This window comes from Electrophorus electricus, chromosome 10 (assembly GCF_013358815.1).
Source record: "Electrophorus electricus isolate fEleEle1 chromosome 10, fEleEle1.pri, whole genome shotgun sequence".
Classification (NCBI taxonomy): domain Eukaryota; kingdom Metazoa; phylum Chordata; class Actinopteri; order Gymnotiformes; family Gymnotidae; genus Electrophorus; species Electrophorus electricus.
This window is the reverse complement of record NC_049544.1, coordinates 7,231,844-7,253,664: the sequence shown is the minus strand read 5'-3', so window position 1 is coordinate 7,253,664 and position 21,821 is coordinate 7,231,844. Positions and strand designations below refer to the sequence as shown.

Sequence of the window (21,821 nt, the reverse complement as noted above, 5' to 3'; positions counted from 1 at the left end):
CTCTGCTGTCCATATGCATCACACACCTGAACCAAAAAAGTGGCACAGTTGTGACATAGCTATCATGAGGCAGCTTGTATCTGAACTGCAATTTACATGCATGTGATCAACAATTTCATTTGCATGCACATGTGTATAGCAAGTTTTTGTTTGGGCATTGGGACTTGCATGTTGTTCTACATTCTTCATCGGTTATTGATACCAATAATACATCTTTCTCACACTTTTGCATCTTGGTGGTCTTCTCCATTGGCCTGCTCTTTTCCCACTCCCCTCCCTGCACTCGACTCACTGACTTTTGTTTTTCTGTCTCATGTAACATTTCTTCTTGCTCTAGCTCTAGCTCTCCTCTGTCGTTCACATTGAATTAAATAACTTCACACCTGTTCTAATTATTTTGAACCACCCCCACCCCCCCGACTTAAATTCCTGTCTGTCAATCACTGTATTCCAATCAGAAAAAAAAACTCTATGGGCACACACCTTAACTGTAATGAGCACAACTAGAGAAAGAATCCAGTTTCTCTGGCTAGACCAGTTACTGTGGGAAGACCGAGTGAGGAAGAAAGAGAGAGGGAGGGATAGACAGATTGGTTAGAGAGACAGAGAGATGCAGGAAGCCATAGCAGGGAGAGAGGTGTCAGACTCTAAAGATGGCTGCCTGAGGACGATGGATGCAGCAGACCCCAGGTAATTTACTATATGTGTGTTAGTTTCGGAGTAGTTAGACTGAACTGTTGGCGGGTAATTGTTTAAGATGTCAGATTGGTTTTCATTCAGTACCTATGTGACAGAAGACTTTATAGATTTTGAATATTAAATGTATAGAAATGTACTATAGAAACGTATAGAAATGAAAATATTAGTAGTTTTGATGTTTTAATACTCTGGTGTTTGTGCGAGACAGACACTTTCCATATTTTTTTCTGGAAAAAGCCATTTGCTGGAGTTTAGTAGAGCCAGTGTTTTGATAGGGAGTGATGTCACATGTGAATGGGGTATTCTTCTGAGGAAGCATGCGTGGCAAGTGCGTATGGCGGGTGAATCATGCCTTTACTATTTAGTGCCTTTTTTACATGTAGGTGAGAATCATCACTTCATGCTTTCACATTAAAAGTAAAGAACTTGAATTTTGTGTCTTACTTTTGGGGGTTTGTAATGTAATTTTACCATTGCATGTTTTACTTTGTAGTTTTTGTGCAAGAGACATTTCATTTAATTTCATTAATCAGGCATTATATTGGAAACACCTGCCTTATACGACTGTTACATAAACCTACCTTTTAGGTGCCCTTTATAGGTGTTTCTCAGCCCCATTGAGCAATGATCTATTTCTGATCTGACCACTGACCAGATATAATGTTTTTGGCAGAACAGTGGTGGGTCTTGCTCATATAAGGGTATCAGGCAGGTCAGACATGGACCTGGTTGATGAATGGGTGCCTGATACAGACAGTGCATGTCCACAGTGTTAATATGCAATAGTTGCATGCATTAATTTTCAGTTATATTTGTTTGCTAGAATACTGCTTTTGTTCATGTGTAAATTAGCTATTAACATTTATTTATTTGATTTGATCATATTTTTTGTTGCTTTCTTATTGATTAGTTATACCCACTGACTTTGTTAAAAAGCCAAGTTTAGAGACTTTCCAAGATGCTAATCTTTCCACAATTATTTAATGGATATTTCATATTGATTTGTTGATATAAATATTGTTGTTACATGCATGAGTTACCTGGCATGTATAATTTTAAAATATGTTGGTTTCTCCATGTACTGATTTGCCACTGTTGCTTTTGGTTTGTCAGTATATAAATTGGTTAGCTGGCATATCAGTTCAGATACGTTGGTTTGTTGGTAATAGTACAGTTTGCAGTCTATATTTCTTTTCTGGAATATGGTTTAAGTCCATTGGCAACTGTTGGAAATGTATATCTGACATTTGTTGGTCTATACTATTTCTATACCATTTTATTTTGGTTATATAAATTGTCTCACAAGTCTATACAATATGTATAGTATCTTGATAATTTTAAACTGTAAAAATCTTTAATATTTGTTAACTTTTAATAGGTTACCCATTTTTTTCTCATTGAACATTTTATTTTGTTGCATACTCAGGTTGCAACAATATTATCCTCATCATTATCCATTTCCTTCTAGTGTAGGTTCATAAGCTGCATTATTCATTCCCAGGTTCTAGTTACTCCCAGTTGCTGGCACAAACACTGAATTAAATAATTGTTTTAATGTATCACTCTTACATCAGCCAGTGTATATACAATTCCAAAAAAAAGCCCAAAATTATGGAGCCCTGCTGGTGACGTCCCTTCTTTAAAAATTATGGTGTGGTTATGACTTATTAAGGTGTAGGAAGAATATCCTAATGCATAGAAAGAGTTAGTAAGGCATGGGAACCAGACGATTAAGGCATGGGAATGAGATAATTAAGGCGTTGGAATGACTTGGTGAATCATGGATACAATCATGGAAACATCAGGGCTCTGTAGGGCTCTGTGGTTTCAGTTGGTGTTGGGTTCACAGTGGACCAATCAAGACCGAGAATTATTATTAGATACTTGCTTATTATTATTACTTGAATGAAAAAGTACTGAAAATGGTGTCTCTAACTCTACAACTCTAACCAACATGTTTTGCTCTGACCTGCCTCCACTCTACTTCTATCTCTTGAAAGCTTCCCATGTGAATTCGAGAGGAAGTGATGACACAACTCCCAGATAAAGATAATTTGAATGCTCAGGAAATGGACGCAGAACTTGAAAACCAGAAGGAGGCAGAAAAAGAAAGTGATATAGACAGAAATTTGGCACAAGTGGCAGAAACACCAAAGAACCACAAGAGGACAGCAAACAAACAAAAATACCACACAGTGGGGAATCAGGTAGTATTGATCGCTTGCACTGTTGACAATAGTAAAAGACTTCACAGATAAAGATGTGCATGTCAGGGTATTGTCTATTAATGTGTTTTTCTTATGCTTAGGCATAAGATGACAAATGGTTTAATAGACTGTGTGGTGGTCTGGTGGTGAGTGAATGTCATAGACTGCTGATGTAACTGATATATTACTGGTTAAATTTTTTAAAACACTCTGTGTATCTAATTTGGACATCTTTAGAAAAAGAAGCAAAGGCAGGCTGTAGGCTTTTCTACTGTGAGTAAGGGAACGAATGCCAACGCAAAAACCAGAGGAGCACTGGTGCCTGCAACTTTCATTCAGGGATCCTCTGAAAAGATGTCTGTACTGGAGGTATTTCACTTCATTTCTTATTTTTTATAATTTAAAGTAATTATATGCGCCAAGAATCAAGTCTTGATCCTGCCCACAAAACATGAGCATTTGAACAGTATAGAGGGAACCCTTACACATACATTTATATTAATTTTGATTTGGCCAAGGAGAGAGGAGGAGCTGCTGGAGGCCAGGACGTGATGGAGGTCCTGAAGCGCACACTCGAAACATTTCCTGTGCCTGCCGAGCTCAGCTGGAGCTGGAGGGAGGACGGCAGAGTTGAGGTCCTGGAGCCCAGCTGGGCAGACATAGTGTGCTGCAGTGAGGTAAGTGAGGCCAGAGTCAGCAATCAGAGAAGGAGGGGGAGAGGGTTAGGGGACAGGACAGATAGAGAAGACAGGGGGTTAGGGGACAGGACAGATAGAGAAGACAGGGGGTTAGGGGACAGGACAGATAGAGAAGACAGGTGGTTAGGGGACAGGACAGATGGAGAGGACAGGGGGTTAGGGGACAGGACAGATAGAGAGGACAGGGGGTTAGGGGACAGGACAGATAGAGAAGACAGGGGGTTAGGGGACAGGACAGATAGAGAAGACAGGGGGTTAGGGGACAGGACAGCTAGAGAGAACAGGGGGTTAGGGGACAGGACAGCTAGAGAGAACAGGGGGTTAAGGGACAGGACAGATAAAGAGGACAGGGGGTTAGGGGACAGGACAGATGGAGAGGACAGGGGGTTAGGGGACAGGACAGATAGAGAGGACAGGGGGTTAGGGGACAGGACAGATAGAGAGGACAGGGGGTTAGGGGACAGGACAGATAGAGAGGACAGGGGGTTAGGGGACAGGACAGATAGAGAGGACAGGGGGTTAGGGGACAGGACAGATGGAGAGGACAGGGGGTTAGGGGACAGGACAGATGGAGAGGACAGGGGGTTAGGGGACAGGACAGATAGAGAGGACAGGGGGTTAGGGGACAGGACAGATGGAGAGGACAGGGGGTTAGGGGACAGGACAGAGAGAGAGGACAGAGGGCTGGGAACAGGAAAGAGGGAGAGAACAGTAGGTCATGTGAAATGTGCACTGTCATCACAGACATGGAGGGAGGCACATGGGTAAGAGAGAGTGGGAAAAAGAGATGGAGAAGGAAGAGTGCCATGTGGATTGGCTTGGGAACTGATGGAGACAGAGAAACAGGCTGTTTAAAAGGAAAAAAATAAGTTTATGATATGACAGGCACAGAGAGTGAATGTTATAGTTTGCTGAAAATGAACATTAAAGTCACAACATTCAACAATAACAGTATTATTAACAATTTTAATAACATGAATAATTCTCTCTGTTTAGTCAATGTCAAAAATCCAAAGGCATCAGCAGGAGGCAATGTGGGAATTTATCCACACTGAGATCATTTACATCAACAAACTCACCATTGTCACAGATGTAAGATGCCACTGTCACCATACAAAAAAAAATGTTCTTAGTAAAGTGCAGTTATGAATGACCATTTTACACTTATGGAACATCCATAATTCAGTGAGTACAGATAACTGTCACCCAGCTAATGGTCACATGGATAAGGATGCTTTTTGTATTGAAATGTTCTACATCACAATTTGCCATGTCTCCTCCAACCTCTACTGATTCAGCTTGGAAATTAGTTGAACTGTACCGGGTGATACAGTGCAATAAAGGACTGATTTATAGAGTACTGCAGGCCTCCAGGCCTGGACTTTGAGAAGGCATACGCAAGAACTTTGACTAATCACACCCTCTCATTTCCCACAGCTTGTGCTGGCAGCGTTAGAATATGTTCATCACCGGGGATTCCTCAACGAGGTTTGTACCCTTCAGCTGGCCCAGTTGTCTGCTTTCACCCTCATCGTCTCTGCTCTTTGTGCACAGTGGGGCTGCGCTGACCTAACTGGGCCAGAATGTAGCGCGTCCCAGCCAGGCTCATATAGGACATGTGATGGTGTACGGGACAGTGCATGCAGCAGTTAGTGCAAGGTGCTCATCACCAAGCCTGTCTCTTTCCATTCTTAATGTGTTTCTTTCCATTCATTTTAATCTGAATATTCAGTAGTTCTCTGAGTACATATCAGTACCATCACAGTGGAAACACAGACAATAAAAGTTTCTGCTGACAAGATGGAAACTGCATTATTCTGAGTTTGCCATTTGAGTGTGTAGAAAGGGGAGGGCAGACCAGTAGTAGACCAGCATGTATGGGTGGTCTCTACTTAATCATTTCTTTCTTTCTTTCTTTCTTTCTTTCTTTCTTTCTTTCTTTCTTTCTTTCTTTCTTTCTTTCTTTCTTTCAGGTTTCCTCAGCCCAGCTGTTTTCTAACCTACCCTCCATTCTCGACGCTCATAGGCTCTTCTGGCAGGAGGTGATTTACCCTATATTGCAGGGCACTCGGCTCACTGGACAACCTTTTGATCCTTTGAAGCTTGAGCCAGGCTGTTTGCAGGTAGTCGACATGTGCCAGGTGCCTTGCTGCATCTGTCTTGCATTTGCCCTTACAGGATTAAATTGCTTCTTCTTAGTCGTCCTCTCTCACCACTCCTCCTGTGTGTCCCCCCCCCCCCCCCAGTTCCCAGAGCGCTTTTCTGTGTATTTGGATTACTGTTGGGAGGAGGAGAAAAATGTGGAATTCACTCGCAACCAGCTGGAAACAAACCCACATTTCCATATCTTTGTCCTGGTATTGCAATCAAAATCAGACCTACTTTGTACAACTGCATGTCCAGCTTCCAAATATTAATTTATAAGAGGTGTTATAACACAAACAGGATTAAACGGTCCCAGTTATCAGAGTATCATTCAAGGGTTTTGTGTCCAGAAAAATTAACATGATATACTGATCTATACTGATCCAGTATATATACTGATCCAGGTCTTTACAAATCATTTAGGGAGCAATCAAACCTTTATTTACCTACTCACTTATGTATTTATTTATTTACTTAATTGTATGAACTAAAATATATATCATGTATTTAGGTATTATATATAGCTTATGGCAGTGACTCACGTTTTAGAGACAAACAAGATTGAAAAAACCCACAGCTTTTATATTTCCATCCTTTGTTCCCAGTGGGTGGAGACTCATCCACAGTGTAGGCGAATGCGATTGGGTGACATGCAGGCAAAACCTCACCAAAGGATCACAAAGTACCCCCTGCTCTTGAAGGCCATTCTGAAAACCACGCAGGACCCTCCCACTCAGCATGCTCTCCAACGTATGGTGAGTTTCTGTGACCCCTGCTGATTCAGGGTACTGCTGATTCAGGGTACATAAGACACAAGTCTTCTCTTCCTCTATTAGCTGAGCAGCGTCACTCAGTTTCTGGACAGCATCAATGACTACCTTCAGTTTAAGGACGACGAGATGGACCTCTTTGACCTTTCCCAAAGAATAGAGGGATATGAACTTCAGGGGATGGGTGATGAAATCGACAAGGTAAAGGCATAATCAGAAGCCGTCATCATTTGCTTGAAAGGCTCGGCTGACTCGCTGGCTGTGTGTTTGTCACATCCCAGCACATACAGGAGTTCTGCCATTTTGATTTGACCAGCCCCGTTCGTGGGTCGGGACCGAAGGCCATTCGCAAGCTGCTGCTGGAAGAACCCCTGAAGGTCAGAGGTCGGAAGGACAGCAAGGTAAGGGACTGTTGAAACCACAGCTCCGATGCTAATAGTGACTGTAGCGGTAGAGCATTAACAACACACAGCTTGCGCTGAGGACTTGTATTGTTCCCCTGACATTAGCTGGAGGTGAACGTTCTGCTTTTCACCGATGTACTACTGCTGACCAAAGCCCAGAAGAAAACAGATAAGCAGAAAGTAGTGCACCCCCCACTGGAGCTGGAGAGAATACACTGCGCTGAGCTCAAGGATGGCTGTGAGTTTTAGCAAAACTATGTGGCACATTCTACTAAAAAGGACATCACCAGTGATAAGGCAGACTTGATAATCTGGTTCTAAGATGGGTATTGAAATCAGAAAACAACCACACCCAGGCTATGCTCCATAAAGTCACCCATACATTTTCCAGTATAAGCATCTCCTGCACAAGTATTTCAGATTCTGGCAGCAAACACAAACTGAATTCAGGACTAGTAACATATGTTTCTATAGGTCTCCAGTGCCATGAAAATGGAATCAAGTGGGAAAATCCAGTAGCTTACATATCAAAATTAGTACATACCCTTCATTTAGAATTGTGGAGCCTTTATAGATCCTGAAAAAGGTGGCATACAGCACTCATATTTATAGAACATTAGGAATCCTTTGATTTTAGACAGATACATAGTTGGAAAATGACAGATTACTCTTTCTCTGTGAACTCTGATTCAGATAAGCATGAGTGAAAATGTGAGGCATTTATCCATTGATTTACACATGTAAGATATCTGTAGGATGGAAATAATGAGTGTAAATTCTTTGTGAACCTTGTAGTAAATTCTAACATGTAGCGATGCAAATGATTTATATTAGAGCAAAAGTCTGTTTACCTCAAATACTTCACTGTATTACAGGATCAAAAGACTTGAAACCTTTATTGTGGTTCTTTTAAATCCACAATCCATATTCCATTGACAGATATGCTACATCATGAGTCAGAGCATTCAGTCAGTCTGGCAATGTTCTGTACTCAAAAATAACTTTATTAGTGCATCAATTAATCTGTAAATCTTTATTTGTCCTTGAGGAGCCATTTCATCATCATTAAACTGTAACAGTCATAGTAGCATGTAATAGTTCCCATTAACCACCTACATTAATACCAGCACACACACACACACACACACACACACACACACACACACACACACACAGAGAGAGAGAGAGCGAGAGAGAGAGAAATCAATACCTGATTCAATCTAAATATCTAAAATGTCTAACAAATACCTAATTTTATATTTTTCAAAATTCTAGATTTAAATAGTGTACATGACTTTCTCAAAAATCATCCTTTACTTTGCTGCTGTATGAAATACATATTTATCTGCAGGTAGTATTATATATTCTACTTGAATTCCTACAGTATCACAGCATGCTTTCTAGCATTGTCATAACAATGTGTTAAACATTAAAGGGTGAAACTGAGCCTCATGCTGAACTTTTGATGAGCAGTACAATCTGCAATAACTCTTGGGCAAAAGAAAATATTAACCTGCACCACAAATGGATGAGACTTCTAGATGTACTGTCTTCATATATACCCCTGTCCCTTATACAAGGACAGTGTTTTGCTAATAAGTTTGAGCAAATGTTGAGGCTAACAAATTGCAAAGCACCATGTCCTCTCAAGCTTGCCAGCGGAATTAGGGCACACTTCTGGAAGTGGAATCCCTTATGCATGAAAACAAATAAGTAAAAAAATGAGAAATGCTGTCTGTGGGTGTGTGTGGTTCTGTAGCTTCAACAGTTCAGGGCTGAGTTGAATCAGCCTCCCTGGTTAGAAGTCGAGATATATGTCTCACATATTTTTTACCATGTGAGTAAAGTGTGATTTTAATATGACTTTCAACTCTGTAACGTTTACATTTATTTTCATTGATTCCATTGTTTACAAACAAAAGTATAGATCTGATGTCCATTTGGTTAGATTGTTGACTATTTGTCCTGTTTCTTGGATCTCTCTCTCTCTCTCTCTCTCTCTCTCTCTCTCTCTCGCTCTCTCTCTCTCTCTCTCTCTCTCTCTCCTTCCCATTCACTTTTAGACTCTTTTGTCTTGGTTGAGGTGAGTGACCTAGGTTGTCCTGTCAGTGTGTACACTGTCTCTGCCCCAAGTCCTGAAAAATGCACAGTGTGGGTCTCTGCCATAAATCAAACCCAGGTAGGCTGCTACACAAACACACACATGCACACACGCACACACACACATGCACACACGCACACACGCACATGCACACACGCACGCACTGGTTTTAAGAATGAAGCTCTTTAAGAATTCAGTTAACTTTATACTGTAAAAGATGAGTGAATAGTTTTGTGGGTCCACACCCTTACTAGTGTTCTTGGTTTATAGGAAGATTTGAAGACCTTAAGGAAGAAGGACATAACTAAACCACAGGAGCCCAGTGATCAGGTAGAGTTAGAAGGGTCAGAAACACTTCTTTCCCCGAGCACTCAGACTACTAAAGACACAGAGGAGCAACCAGATGAAATCACTTTATCTCAGGTTAAAGCTGGTCTACCATATACAGGTAACCAATTAGAGATTGAAGAAATTCCACAAGTAGGGAAAAAAGATCAATATTTACACACTGAACCAGTACAAGTGAATCATTTTGGCATTGAAATGCCAAACATACCCAAAAAGCTCAATGAAGAAGCAGCACAAGAAAGTGAAGAAAGAGAGGTTGGTAAGAATGAAAACTTTGAGGACAGTTTTATTGGTCTTAGAAATGAAAGACAAGTTACGTGGACTCACAGGACGCTATCACCCATCAACTCCAATGATATTTCACAAAGAGACTTAGAGTCTTTGCAAGATTCCGGGCACAGGCAGTCAGGTGAAGAAAACGAATTGCTCACAAATTCCGGGAGATTCTGCAGAAAATTAATCTCACCAAGGCTACGAAAAAAGCGTCCTATAAATTCTCAGTCCTGTGCCCCACCCCAGGACTCCAGAATGATGCCGGGTGAGACAAGATTGTCAAAGTCCATAACTAACATGAATTCCTTCTCAAACTCTGATTCTGATGGGAACCATAGCATTTCCCAGTCCCCAAACTCCTCCTCAACATCCCAGGATTCCCACCTGGTTCTCAAGTTGGGATCCATAAAGCAGAACCGAGTTGCGTTGTGGAATGAAAAGTTATCACCAGAGACACAGACCCTCTCTGACCCTGAGCTGCCCAAGGAAACTCCCCATCAGAACTCTCTTAAAGAACCCAAGGTGAAAAGCCATAGGAGTTCTTCCATACCCGAGGTCATCTACTCAGGTGCTCACAGCTTACCTCTGAGTGTCCCAGAGCCTTCTCCTTCACCTCCACCCAGACTTGACCCCCAGCAATATCCCTCACCCCTCCAGGGCCTTCTGGCGAGGGCCAAGGAACGAGAGAGGGGTCGTGGAATAACGAAAAGAGAGGGAAAGCCTGCAGGGAAAAGTGCTTCATCTGTTCCGAATGTCATCTGTGCCCCCAGCACTCCCTCCCCATCAACCAGCGAGGGAGAACAAGAGGTGGAAGCAGAAGCGCTAGAGGCATTCAAACCTCAGCTGAGCTCTTCCTCTTATAGAGTAAAGAAGAGAAGCATGTATGACAGTGAGAAGGAGAGGAGAAACAGGTGAGTGATAATGGCCCGTGAGCTTCTTATTTCAGCTCAGTCCCTTTTAAAAATCTTTGAAAAATATTTAGGCCTTTACTGGATTGGCCGTGCTTTCAAGATAGAGTAATAAATATTTTTGGGCTCTCTCTAATTATGTTTGTAATTACATTACATATTTTACATGTATAGTTTTTCCCCTGAATATTTTCCTTAACTCAAAATGACATGGAAATATTAGTAAAAGCTGAAGTTTTCAGTTGCGCGAGCATTGTTTGTTCCATTACAAAGAAGTGACTAGAAAACGATTATAGTTCATTCTTCATTTGTATTATCTTACTCGGCTGCTCTGCCCACATGCAGTTAGCTGTTGTATTGTATCAGCTCAATCTATGTAGCTCTTTTTACAGATTTTATTTAAGAAAATAAATAAATAAATAAATAATATATATATATATATATATATATATATATATATATATATATATATATATATATATATATATATATATATATATATATATATATATATATATATAATACCAGGCTTCTTTCAGCACTTTCCAGCGTTCTACTACATTTAGATTTAGGCTGTCTTCTTGCTATTGCTCAAGAATAAGGGGACGTCACACTAAATACTTGCCAGTGTACCCTCCAGAAGCTGTTTTTTTCTGATTTCCTTTCTGTTTTTTAATACTGTAAACAGAATTTCTATATATTCTGCTTGTTTTCTAATAAAGAGACTGATAAATAATTATATGATCATTACTATTGCTAAAACATATATAAAACACCTTGATAATCTATAGCATTTTAACACAGACATTATAACGATCTTAAATTTTTAAATAAGCACTAATCAGGGTGAATGGTTAAAAACAAAGCCTGAGTTCGTCACTGGCCATGTTATTTCTTCCCTCTCCAGCTTTGGCCTGGTCACTCCAGTGGGTGCAAGTGTGGACTGGTCAGGATGGTGCTTTGATGATGAAGAAGTGCTGGAATTTCTGGGGCCTGACAATGAAAGGCTGGCTTGGGTGGACAAGGCCCTAAGTGCAGACGAGCCCCAGGAGGCACCTGGGGAGGGCGAGTACAGCGAGGTCTAGTGACTTGGACATGTCGTCCCACTGTCTACATGTGAAGGGAGCCCACATTTTGATGAGGGGCCTGTAGTGAGATCCTCCGCTAGGGAAGAGGGCAGTAATCCTTCTGCAAGTCTGACAATTGTCGTGTCCATTGATGCAGGAAAGAAGAGACAGGAACCAGTGCGTTACCTTGTGGCCTTTTATTAATGCAGAGCTCTGGAGATGTCACTTCACAACGCAGTGCGAGTGAGATCTAAAGCATAACTTTGCAACAGACAGACTTATAGTTTTCTCGCCTTTCTCGCCACTTCTGCTTTTGTATTTTTCCATCTGTCTGACTGTCTTGTACACATGTCTTCTTGTATAATCACACATATGCACATCTAGGGCATTTCCTGTTATGTCTGGACATACAGTAATTATTTTATTAATTCAAGCATTAGTCCTATTCCATTCTGCGCATTTTTCTCTATTAGTGTAAGCTTAGCATTCATTTAATTTATGAAACCCCACACACTGGACCTTTCTCAGCAGTGTAATATGTAGGTGTAGTATGTGGTATACAGATATGAGCCTATTATGCAGTGTGAACAGAGGTGGATAGAGTAGCCAAAACTGTACTGAAGTAAATGTATTATTACTTAAAAATAATAATTACTCAAATAGAAGTAAAAGTAGTCATTTAAATTATTACTTAAGTCAAAGTAAGAAATCTGTTAAAAATACTAATCAAGTAGCAAGTTCATCAGATCTCATTTAAGAACACCATGCAACTAAATATTTACTTTTTTCCCAACATACTAAAAAAGGGGGACCTCATAGTTTGTTTGTTTTTTACACTGAATTTACACTGAAATCTGTTTTAAGGATGTTTCTCTCATTTTTTGCTTTTAAGTGAATGTTACAATAAATATATATTTCTAATTCATAAATAAGAATATTATTACACTTAAAATATGTGCAGCCTTGTATGACTTTTGCCTATATTTGGCCTTAGAGGCAACTCTTTTCAGTGTTCAATAATAGTTTGCCAACAAAGGGGCTCCAACTTGCTTGGTACCAATTTACCATAGGCCTACTACACAAAATATGCAAGCAAGTCATCTAGCTATCTGGTCATTTTCTAGAAGAACATCCTTGATACTGGATTACAGCACTTTCATGTGAATAACGCACATTAGGAGAGCACCGTTTTCACGTGTAGATTTGCGTGCCTTAAAGAAAAATATATATTGCAAGCTACTTTTGATAAATGTAATCTCTTTGTCTCACGTGGGAAATCTTGCCTGTATACTGTCCATTATGTCTATTTACTGTTATCCAGTTGTCCAGGTGAAGCAAAGTGGTGGCACTCAATGATCAGCCCAGGTTGTAGAGGAATGTACAAATGCTAAAATTATTTTAAAAATGTATCCGGAGAAACATAGATGAGTATAACGGCGTAAAAGAATATTTCTGACCTCGTACTTGAGTGAGAGTTTAAAGAACCTTCTTTTAAGACCCTCTCTTGAAAGTACAGTTTGTTCAAAAAGTTACTTAAGTTCATAGAACGGAATCAATGTTATTGACACCTCTGAATGTGAATATGTATAAAGTGAGGCTTTACAGTCACCAGTTACAGTAAATGTATTCCAACACAAATTACAGTAAACCTATTCAAACATATAGAATCTACAATGCTCTATCATTATGTAGTTTGTAGCTTTTTTAACATGAAAAAATGTAACTTTTTATATTATATATTTTGTACATGAAAATGAAATTAAATGAAATGCACTAAATTAAACCAGATTTTGGATTTATATGTGCGTTTTATTTATGTACATTTAAGCAAAATCATAGATAAAGAACAAAATTCAAGAAAATAATTGTGTAGTTTTGCTTAGTATCATGGCATTAGAAGAATAATTTACAAGGCTCATGCTACAGTTGCTTTAAACACACACACACACACACACACACACACACACACACACACACACACACTCACATGTGCAAGTAATACACAGAGATTGTTACAAATGGCTGAACTGCTGCAGACGTTACAGTGCCCCTTGTTTCAGGTCTCCATCGTGAGCATTACTCAGGCCTTCCTCACTCTTCTTACATCTATCTCTTCTTTCTCGTTCATTGGCAGCTCGATGGACGATAGTCTCCATCGCTGGATACTGCATGATCATTTTTCTCTGTAGGGGGGGTGGAAGCAAAAATGAGAAAGGATGTCTATAATATTCTGTCTGTAATATTTATTCTAGTGTAATAATAATTATAATAATAATGAGTATATAATAAGTATTATAATAATGCACTGCTTTTCTGGATAGTTACAATCATGACCACCAATCAGGGCCAGTGAGGTTTTGGTACTTACTCGGCGATGGTTTTTGTATATCTGGAGCAAAATCAGGAGTACAAGCAGTAACAGGAAGGCCAATCCTAGCACCATAGCTGCCTTTTTACCACTTACAGGCTCTTTTTCTCTGGCCAACCCACCTGCACATATAGACATGCACAGCACACACTCAGTTCTTGTCTAATACAGTCATTCAATCTATTTTTAATTTATATCTGTACATGCTAAAAAAGGTAAATATTAAATTAATATGAAATTGCTATGAAATCAAATTGCCTTCCACCAAAGATGTAGCCAATAAGAAATGAACTCAAAAAACCAAACAAACTTGCGAAACATTAGAAGTGGCTTTACTCACTCATCATTTGCATGTGGAAAGTGACATTTCCCAGAAGCCTCTGCTGCTCATAATAGCGGCACACCCATCCTTCCTGGTCCTTTACCTCAGCGTTTAGAATTGTCAAGCTGTTTGACCTTGACTTCTGGACAGAAGTGAGTGTCTGAGTGGCATTTATGTCATAGGTTGATCTGAGCCATTCATAATCTGTGACCTGACTGGCATTACTAAGGTCACAGGTGAGCACCACATTGTCACTTCGGGATGACTGTGAAACTGTAAGACAAAGAGTCACTGGCTTAGAAGCAATGTCAGAACAACCTCAATCATACATGCACTCTGTACATTAGTTTACTTAATTCACTGTCATGCCTCTCCAACCTCTTAGGTGTGAGGGAAGTGGGGAAATTTCTGATATTAACAGTCATCATTAGAGATGGGAGTTGTATCTGATGCAAGCATATAGCAAATGAGTAATCTAATCATGATGTAGTGGAGTGGACCTGCTCACCTTGAGCAGTGACTAGATGGATATGCCTCTCCACTGTGAGCCTCCTGCCGCTGGCTCCCTCCATCTGCCCTGAGCACCTGTATGTGCCTTTGTCGGCCTCCCTCACACTCATGATGTGGGCTGACTGGTCCCACTTTACAGACCATTCCCCAGCAGCATGGCCCAAAGTGTTTCGGAAAGTCGATGGGAGCGAGGCAGGTGAACCAGTTTGACTGGATACCCTCTCCCAGGAGGAACTGTTCACAAAGAGCCCGTCAGAGAAGATGCAAGGCAATGTGACGGAGGAGCCCACCTCGCCATACACTACTGCATGACTTTCCTTAGGGAGCATGACTCCTGAAAGGCAGAAGGGGAGGGACAGAAGGAGGATTTAACCAATGAACAGACCAAAATGAGCCAAACTAATCTGGAAATGTTTAGTCATGATCACATAGCCTGTCTGAGACAGCTTGGTACCTTTGACTTGCAGAAGTGCAGATGCTTTTGCCTGTGCATCATTGTATTGAATTAGGCAGCTCCAGTTTCCTGCCTCCCTCTGAGACACATGATAGAGTGTATGAGTCTGAGAGGTTGTGGCAGTCCTCATCAACGAGCCGTTCAGTTGCCACTTCACTGCAATGTGCTTTGGAGGCTGGGGAGTGATAATACATGTCATTTGCACCTTCTCGCCCTCCATCACGTTGACGGGAGTGAACGACACTGTGGAGGAACAGAGGGATGTTAGTAAAGACCTATTTATATAACAACCCAGAATGACTGATAATTCTGGGAGTTAGTTCTCTCCTACCAAAACCTGAAAACCCCACCTTTCTAAAGCCCTGTCCTTTCTGTTAAAAATGGCCACGTAATGTAGGCAAAGTAATGTACATTACAAGCATGTGCTGGTGCTTGACTGCTGTATCATCTCAACATCTAAGAGTCAGTTAAATATGTTCATTAGTTGAAATATAAAGCCCCCAATATATTTAGTATCATACAGTCATGATACTGAGCCATAGTATTCTTATTCAGGGCCCAACCAGAAAACATCCAAAAAACAGATACTGTTTGTTTAAATACATATGCTACAAAAATTTACTTAATTGAAAATTTTATATTGTCTGTGCTCATTATGGTCAGAGTGTGTGTATGTGGGATGGAGGTATGTTACCTTTGATGACTCTGAGTATGACCTGCACAGTGTCCCATCTGGTTCCTTCCACCACACAGTGGTACATTCCCGCATCCTCGTCTCTCACCCCCTCAATATGAAGACTGTAATCCCCCTTTCCAAAGTTTGGCAGGGGGCAGTGGGAGCGTGAAGCTTGTCCCACTGGCCGGAACTCAAGGCCACTTTTGTCCCTCCGCCACACCGTCTTCTGCATGCTGCCCGAGCAGGAGCACAAAAGGAAGCTTTTACTGCTTGCACTGTTCCTGCATGTATGACCTGTGTGCTCTGGTACTTTACATGAGATGTTGTGTTTCTATATGGCTGGAGAGCAGGAGAAATGGCTCCCTACCCTCCGGCTTTCCTCTTCCAGTAGACTGCAGTGGAGTAAGCACTGGGTGAGTGCACGATGCATGGAAGCACTGCTACTGAACCACTCGCCACCACTATTTCAGTCTGCTTGCACTGGCTACCTGCGGAACACACATACATTCACTCAATACCAGCGCACAATGCTCATAACACTTGTCTGACTGAGTGAAAGGCTCTTGCAGCTGTGCTAAAACCCACAGGCTGTAAAGTAGTACACAAAACACATACAATTGCACAAATGCTCAGAAATAGGACCATTAAAAAGTTTGCCTAAGACATTATACATAAAATACTGAGAATTAGACTTACATGGTATAGCCAGAGCTATTGCTAGAAAAATCAGAACTTTCATGTTTGATTATGCCAAGTCCTTCCTTAAGATTTTTTTTCTGTTACTTTTTTCTGTTACTGAAGTTCTTTTATTGCTCTTTTGCCCTTCTTCTTGCCACTGTCACTTACAATGTTAAAGTGCTTGCTGTTAACCTCTGTCTTGTCTGTGATAGTCTGTGATCTCTGAGTTAGAGCAGAGTATGTATATTGCGTTGTGGGTGGGGGATGTGTCTCACTGTAGGTAATTCCTCGTCCTGTCACATGACTTCAAGATAGAGACATACATAAGTTGTTCAATTGTGGTCTGATTGACGCACAATGGAAAATGTAAGAAAGAGAGAGAGTGAGAGAGCGAGAGAGAGAGAGAGAACGAGAGAGAGAGAGACAGAGAAAGGCAAACAAGAGCAATTCTACTTACCCACGGATTCTCCTGTTTCTCTTTCTCTTCTGCCTTCTGTCTGAAGGATTTTATAAATTGAAAGTATGTCATGATGTGGAAAAATAAAATGGAAAATTTGTTGTGGTTGTAATCAAAAAATCTTCTCTCAGATCTTTTTATAGACATTGTTTTCTTGCATGCAATGCAGGTGAGGACTATTGAATAGGTAATAGGCAACACATGCAAATATTAAAACATTCGAACATCCAGACCACCCCATGGCTAGGATGAAGTTCAAGTTCAGCAAAGTAGAAGAGTTTGATAATGTAATGCAAATGCAATACTTTTGACTCGATGAATGTGTTCTAGCATGTGCAGGCCCATCTTCTGTTCTGGTAAGCTTTCTGACACTGCAATCTGATTGGCTATGTAGTTTGGAGACGAAGAAGTTAGCATGTTCTAGCATGTGTCAGTTCCCGGCAGACCAGGCCCATTGAGCAGAGACAGAGAGCGCGTGGAGCATGGGGGCAGCACTTGTTTTGATGGAGCAAAGAGGCAGTGATGCTGTGGTTGACTCAGTCTCCCCCTCCCATTTCTCTCTTTTACTTGTTTGTTGTTCTAGCTTTTTCATCCATCCTTGAGAGGGGACCCGAAAGAGGAATAGCTCATTTCTAAGTCACAGATTAACCACAGGAGTATTTTACAGCAGTACGCTGGCGTTTATGTAGAACAGGTTTCCACTGAAAACTTGGTCCTGCTTAGACAAATATGGTAATGAATATGGTAATGCAATGCTACCTTGCAAACCTTTCCATATTTCATTCAGTTAAGTGTTTAATTACAGTTTTTGCTTTATGGCCATTTATAAACATTGCCTTGTAGATGTCTACCTTACAGAATTAATGAACATTGCCTTGTAGATGTATACCTTACAGAATATTTATCTTCCATGTTAATTTGGTGAAACTATTCATGTAGTACATTGGTAAATTTAATTAAAATTGTTTCCCAAAAATTATCTCCCCATCATGCTGTCACTATAAAAACTCAAATTCTTTTTTAAACACACATTTATTCAAAATTCATGTATATTATTCTAGAAATATTTTGAAAGCGAGTCATAAATACCATAACCACAAATCAATTGCCAACCCCACAGCTATCCCACTATTTTAATGTAGCTGTTTCAATATGATTTACTAAAAGAAAAAAAAAATCAGTGGGAGGGGATACACCTGTTACATTTAACCAAATTAATTAGTATGGTTCAAATAAGTTATGAACATTGACATATAAATTAATTTTAATAGGAATAAACATTCTAACTGGAGAAAAAGGAAACATTAAGACAACAAAACATCTTGAGGTTTTCTCAATATCAAATAATTTCGTGATACTTTAGCAGGATTTGGTTAAACAGTTCATTTGTTTAAGTAGAAGAACAGAAGAACAACTTATTCATACTGCAGTTTATAAGTATATTTGTAATTCCACGGCTAACAGACTGAATAAGCTGTTGAGGAAAGCCAGCTCTGTGGTGGGTCTGGAGCAGGACAGTCTGGAGAGTGTGTGAGAGGAGGATGTCTATATGTATATATCACTACTCTTTAAACCCATTAGCCCTCCATGTTGTATACCTGCTGCTATTTCACTGTCACGTTCATTACATGGGGTACAGTAATTGTCCCCATAGGTTTTAGTTTTACTTTATTTTATTGCAATTCTACCTTTACCTCTATTTAACCTGATAAAGGTGTGTGTGAATGACTACATACATCCATATTCTACATTTTCCATTAATGAGATGAGACACACACTTTTCTTTTTTCCTTTATTCTCATTTCTGCTAGAGGCTTCACTTCCTCATGTGAGACCCCATTCTGAACTTAACACATAAAAGGAAGAAAAAAACAAAAACCAAAACAATTCGTATCTGGGACACACTGTGGGGAGTATAGAAGAGCACAATCAGATGTTCATATTTCAGGCGTTCATATCTTCCTTCCCACAGTGTAGGTTTGGCAGTACAGGGGACATGCATGAACAGTAGCACTGATCTTTCCTTTATGATGTGGAACACTGGTACAGCATATCTGTATAAGAGGAATCATGCAGCAGAGAGGCAGAGGGGGTGTATGAGAGAGCAAAGTGGAAACAAAATGTAAAAATACTGTGCACATGTCCATAGAGCTTGTGAAAAATATTAACCCACCACACAGCTGAATGGTGGGCTTTTATTGAAAGCAAGTTCATTTATTCCCTTCCTGCCCACACAAATCTGGGGTCTCTTCAATTAGTTATTTAATTTATAGAAAAAAAAAAGTTCATTTGAACTATATATATCTGCTCAAACCTTTTGACCTTCATACTGGTAGATTAAATTTTGAGTTATCACTGCTCTTGATAAAGACCATCAACTCTAAATACTGTTATAAATATAACCTTAAAGAGCACATCTTAAAAAGAGAAGAAAATAAAAAAGCATACAACAATAAAATATTTTTATGATTATTAACACCCCTACAAATATTTAGAGGCAAAAATCATTCTTGTTTATTTTACATTTCTAGGATCACACAAGTCTTTAAGTTTTACTTAAATTGTCATTCTTTTTTTTCCTGTTTTACTGTGGACAGAAAAGTTACTTTCTATCAACATGAGACAAGTCAAAGAATACAATGAGACAAGGGAGCTACATAAAACCTCTACTATTACAAGAATTAATCAACTAAATAAAACAAGAAGAAATAAGATGAACCTCACTGCACCTCACAGACATTTGGATTTGCAGGTGCTGGTGATATGTTGGTATTAAAAAATAATGCCTGCCATATGGAAGCCATGCAGATAAGACCTGCCTGTAATCAGCACATGTAGTCTTGGCATTAAAAGCAGGAAAGATTAGAAGAAACCTTTCTGACTGGGAAGAAGGTGAGTGCATACGCACTGCAGAATGGCTGGCTATAGTGGTCCTGTGAATGTTTATCATACACATTTTGAACACTGAAAATATTTGATAAACAATGCAAAATTCAACCAGTATTTTATGTTTAACCAGAGTTAAATAAAATGTAGTTAACTAAAGGCAGATGAAGTGAATTTTGTAGAGCACAACTTATCAAACCTATTTCAGATAAATATGTAAATGCACAAAAACATGTTTCCTACTATGTTATGTATGTGGTACCACACTGGCCTATTGTAAACAAGAGGATTTCTAATCTGTTGCTAATTGGTGCCCATTAAATATTTTATTTTATTTTATAGAGTTGTAATAATATCAGTGTGTAAACAACTCATTTCCGATTTAAGGGTATTTTTATAATATAGGATTATTCGAACATCGCTAAATGTTTTAATGTTAAAAAAAAAGGACAAAAAAAAAAGAAATGAATAAAAAGATCATTCTAGTCAATTAGTTCTACTTAAACTAAATAGATAATTTAGTGAGGTTTAAATACTAATCAGCATTGAAATTATTTCTATTTGTCTGTTTCATTTGAGGACGTTTCTCAGTCATCTTTGGTCCTGGGCCAAAATGAGTGGGTGTGAAGTGTTAAACAGAACAGCAGGCCGTGAACAACAGGGCTGTGCAGATGTTCACTGTGTATGCATTCACACTTCTCCACATGATCAGCAGATTTTTCAAGCACTTACCACTTTTGACCTCATCATGCGTTTAGAAGATGGTTCGGTGAACCCAGCAGGTGATGACATGGCCCAGTCAGTGGTGGCCTCCAGGACTGCTGTTAGCTGTTTACACATATCGCCTTTATGTCATTACCATTCTCAGATGATGCCATCACAAATTAGAAGGGAAAACTGTAACGGAGAGTTGTGGCTGGTGAAAGCTGCGCTGGCCCTGTCTCACTGCACATTACCATGACCAAATCATTGACATCAGTGCCCAGCTCCCCAGAACGTTAGTACGCTTCATGCTGACTACTCTATGTGAAACCCAAGACTGAAAGATCAAATACAGACAATTCCTGAAAATGATTATCTTATACAGAAATTAACACTGAGGGCTTACTTATGTCAGATACTCTTGTTCAGCCATTAAGAGTGTTGTTAAGCATCAGAGCCAAACAAGTGTGCAGCACATTGCAAAATTGAGCTGCTTCCACAACCTGTGTGAACTTCTGAAGGACCAGAGTGGTGTTTAATTATATTAAGGAAAGGCTCTCGACCCCAGTCTGACTCCAGGCACTACAGACCCTTGGGCCAATGTAGATGTAAAACACCTGCAAAAAGCTCTAAAGCAACACATAAAGTGGTCACATTGTGTCTAAAAAACATCCGCCTTAGCAGTAATGATGAGTACTGTTCGGCTAGAATGTTTGAGAATAGACAGTTAACCGCAATCTTATTCATTGAATCTTATAAAGAACACAGTACAGTAATCCTGCAATGGCATTATTCATAGAATGAAATTATCACTAGGTTTAAAGAAAAACAACCTCTGAGTTTACAATAAACCACTCAGCAGTTTTGTTTAGCTTATTTATACACACAGTACACATTATCTGTCACAAGTTATCCATGCAAAACCACAAGTGTCACATTTTCTGGGCCATCAAGTGAATCATGTTCTCTCATAAGTAATAATAAAGCTTGTACAGTAGCATGGTTTACACAACAGAGGGCTAAAGAGGTTAGGTTTCTGAACTGAAAATTTCCAGAATTGTACAAAAGAACTGCTATTACATACCCACCAACATTTCTTCCACTCACAGAACTGACTGGCAGCACTGGTGTCTTACTGACTTAATTCT

General features: G+C 39.8%; 2 protein-coding genes across 2 annotated transcripts; one reads left to right on the top strand and one right to left on the bottom strand.

Moving 5' to 3' along the window:
- Window positions 1-2,726: 2,726 nt before the first annotated feature.
- Window positions 2,727-11,638, top strand: plekhg6 (pleckstrin homology domain containing, family G (with RhoGef domain) member 6). Its single transcript, XM_027006679.2, has 14 exons — window positions 2,727-2,906; window positions 3,144-3,275; window positions 3,425-3,583; window positions 4,601-4,696; window positions 5,042-5,092; window positions 5,578-5,727; window positions 5,851-5,961; window positions 6,355-6,504; window positions 6,586-6,720; window positions 6,801-6,920; window positions 7,029-7,161; window positions 8,987-9,102; window positions 9,295-10,556; window positions 11,461-11,638. Exons 1-14 carry the CDS (start codon window positions 2,727-2,729, stop codon window positions 11,636-11,638), a joined length of 2,973 nt encoding a protein of 990 aa, XP_026862480.2.
- Window positions 11,639-13,432: 1,794 nt separating this feature from the next.
- Window positions 13,433-16,820, bottom strand: LOC113575292 (lymphocyte activation gene 3 protein). The gene is made up of 8 exons (XM_027006723.2): window positions 16,647-16,820; window positions 16,318-16,438; window positions 15,969-16,183; window positions 15,275-15,517; window positions 14,819-15,154; window positions 14,329-14,583; window positions 13,989-14,110; window positions 13,433-13,803 (listed from the first exon to the last, which is right to left on the bottom strand). Exons 1-8 carry the CDS (start codon window positions 16,687-16,689, stop codon window positions 13,660-13,662), a joined length of 1,479 nt encoding a protein of 492 aa, XP_026862524.2. The 5' UTR covers window positions 16,690-16,820; the 3' UTR covers window positions 13,433-13,659.
- Between the last annotated feature and the right edge of the window lie 5,001 nt (window positions 16,821-21,821).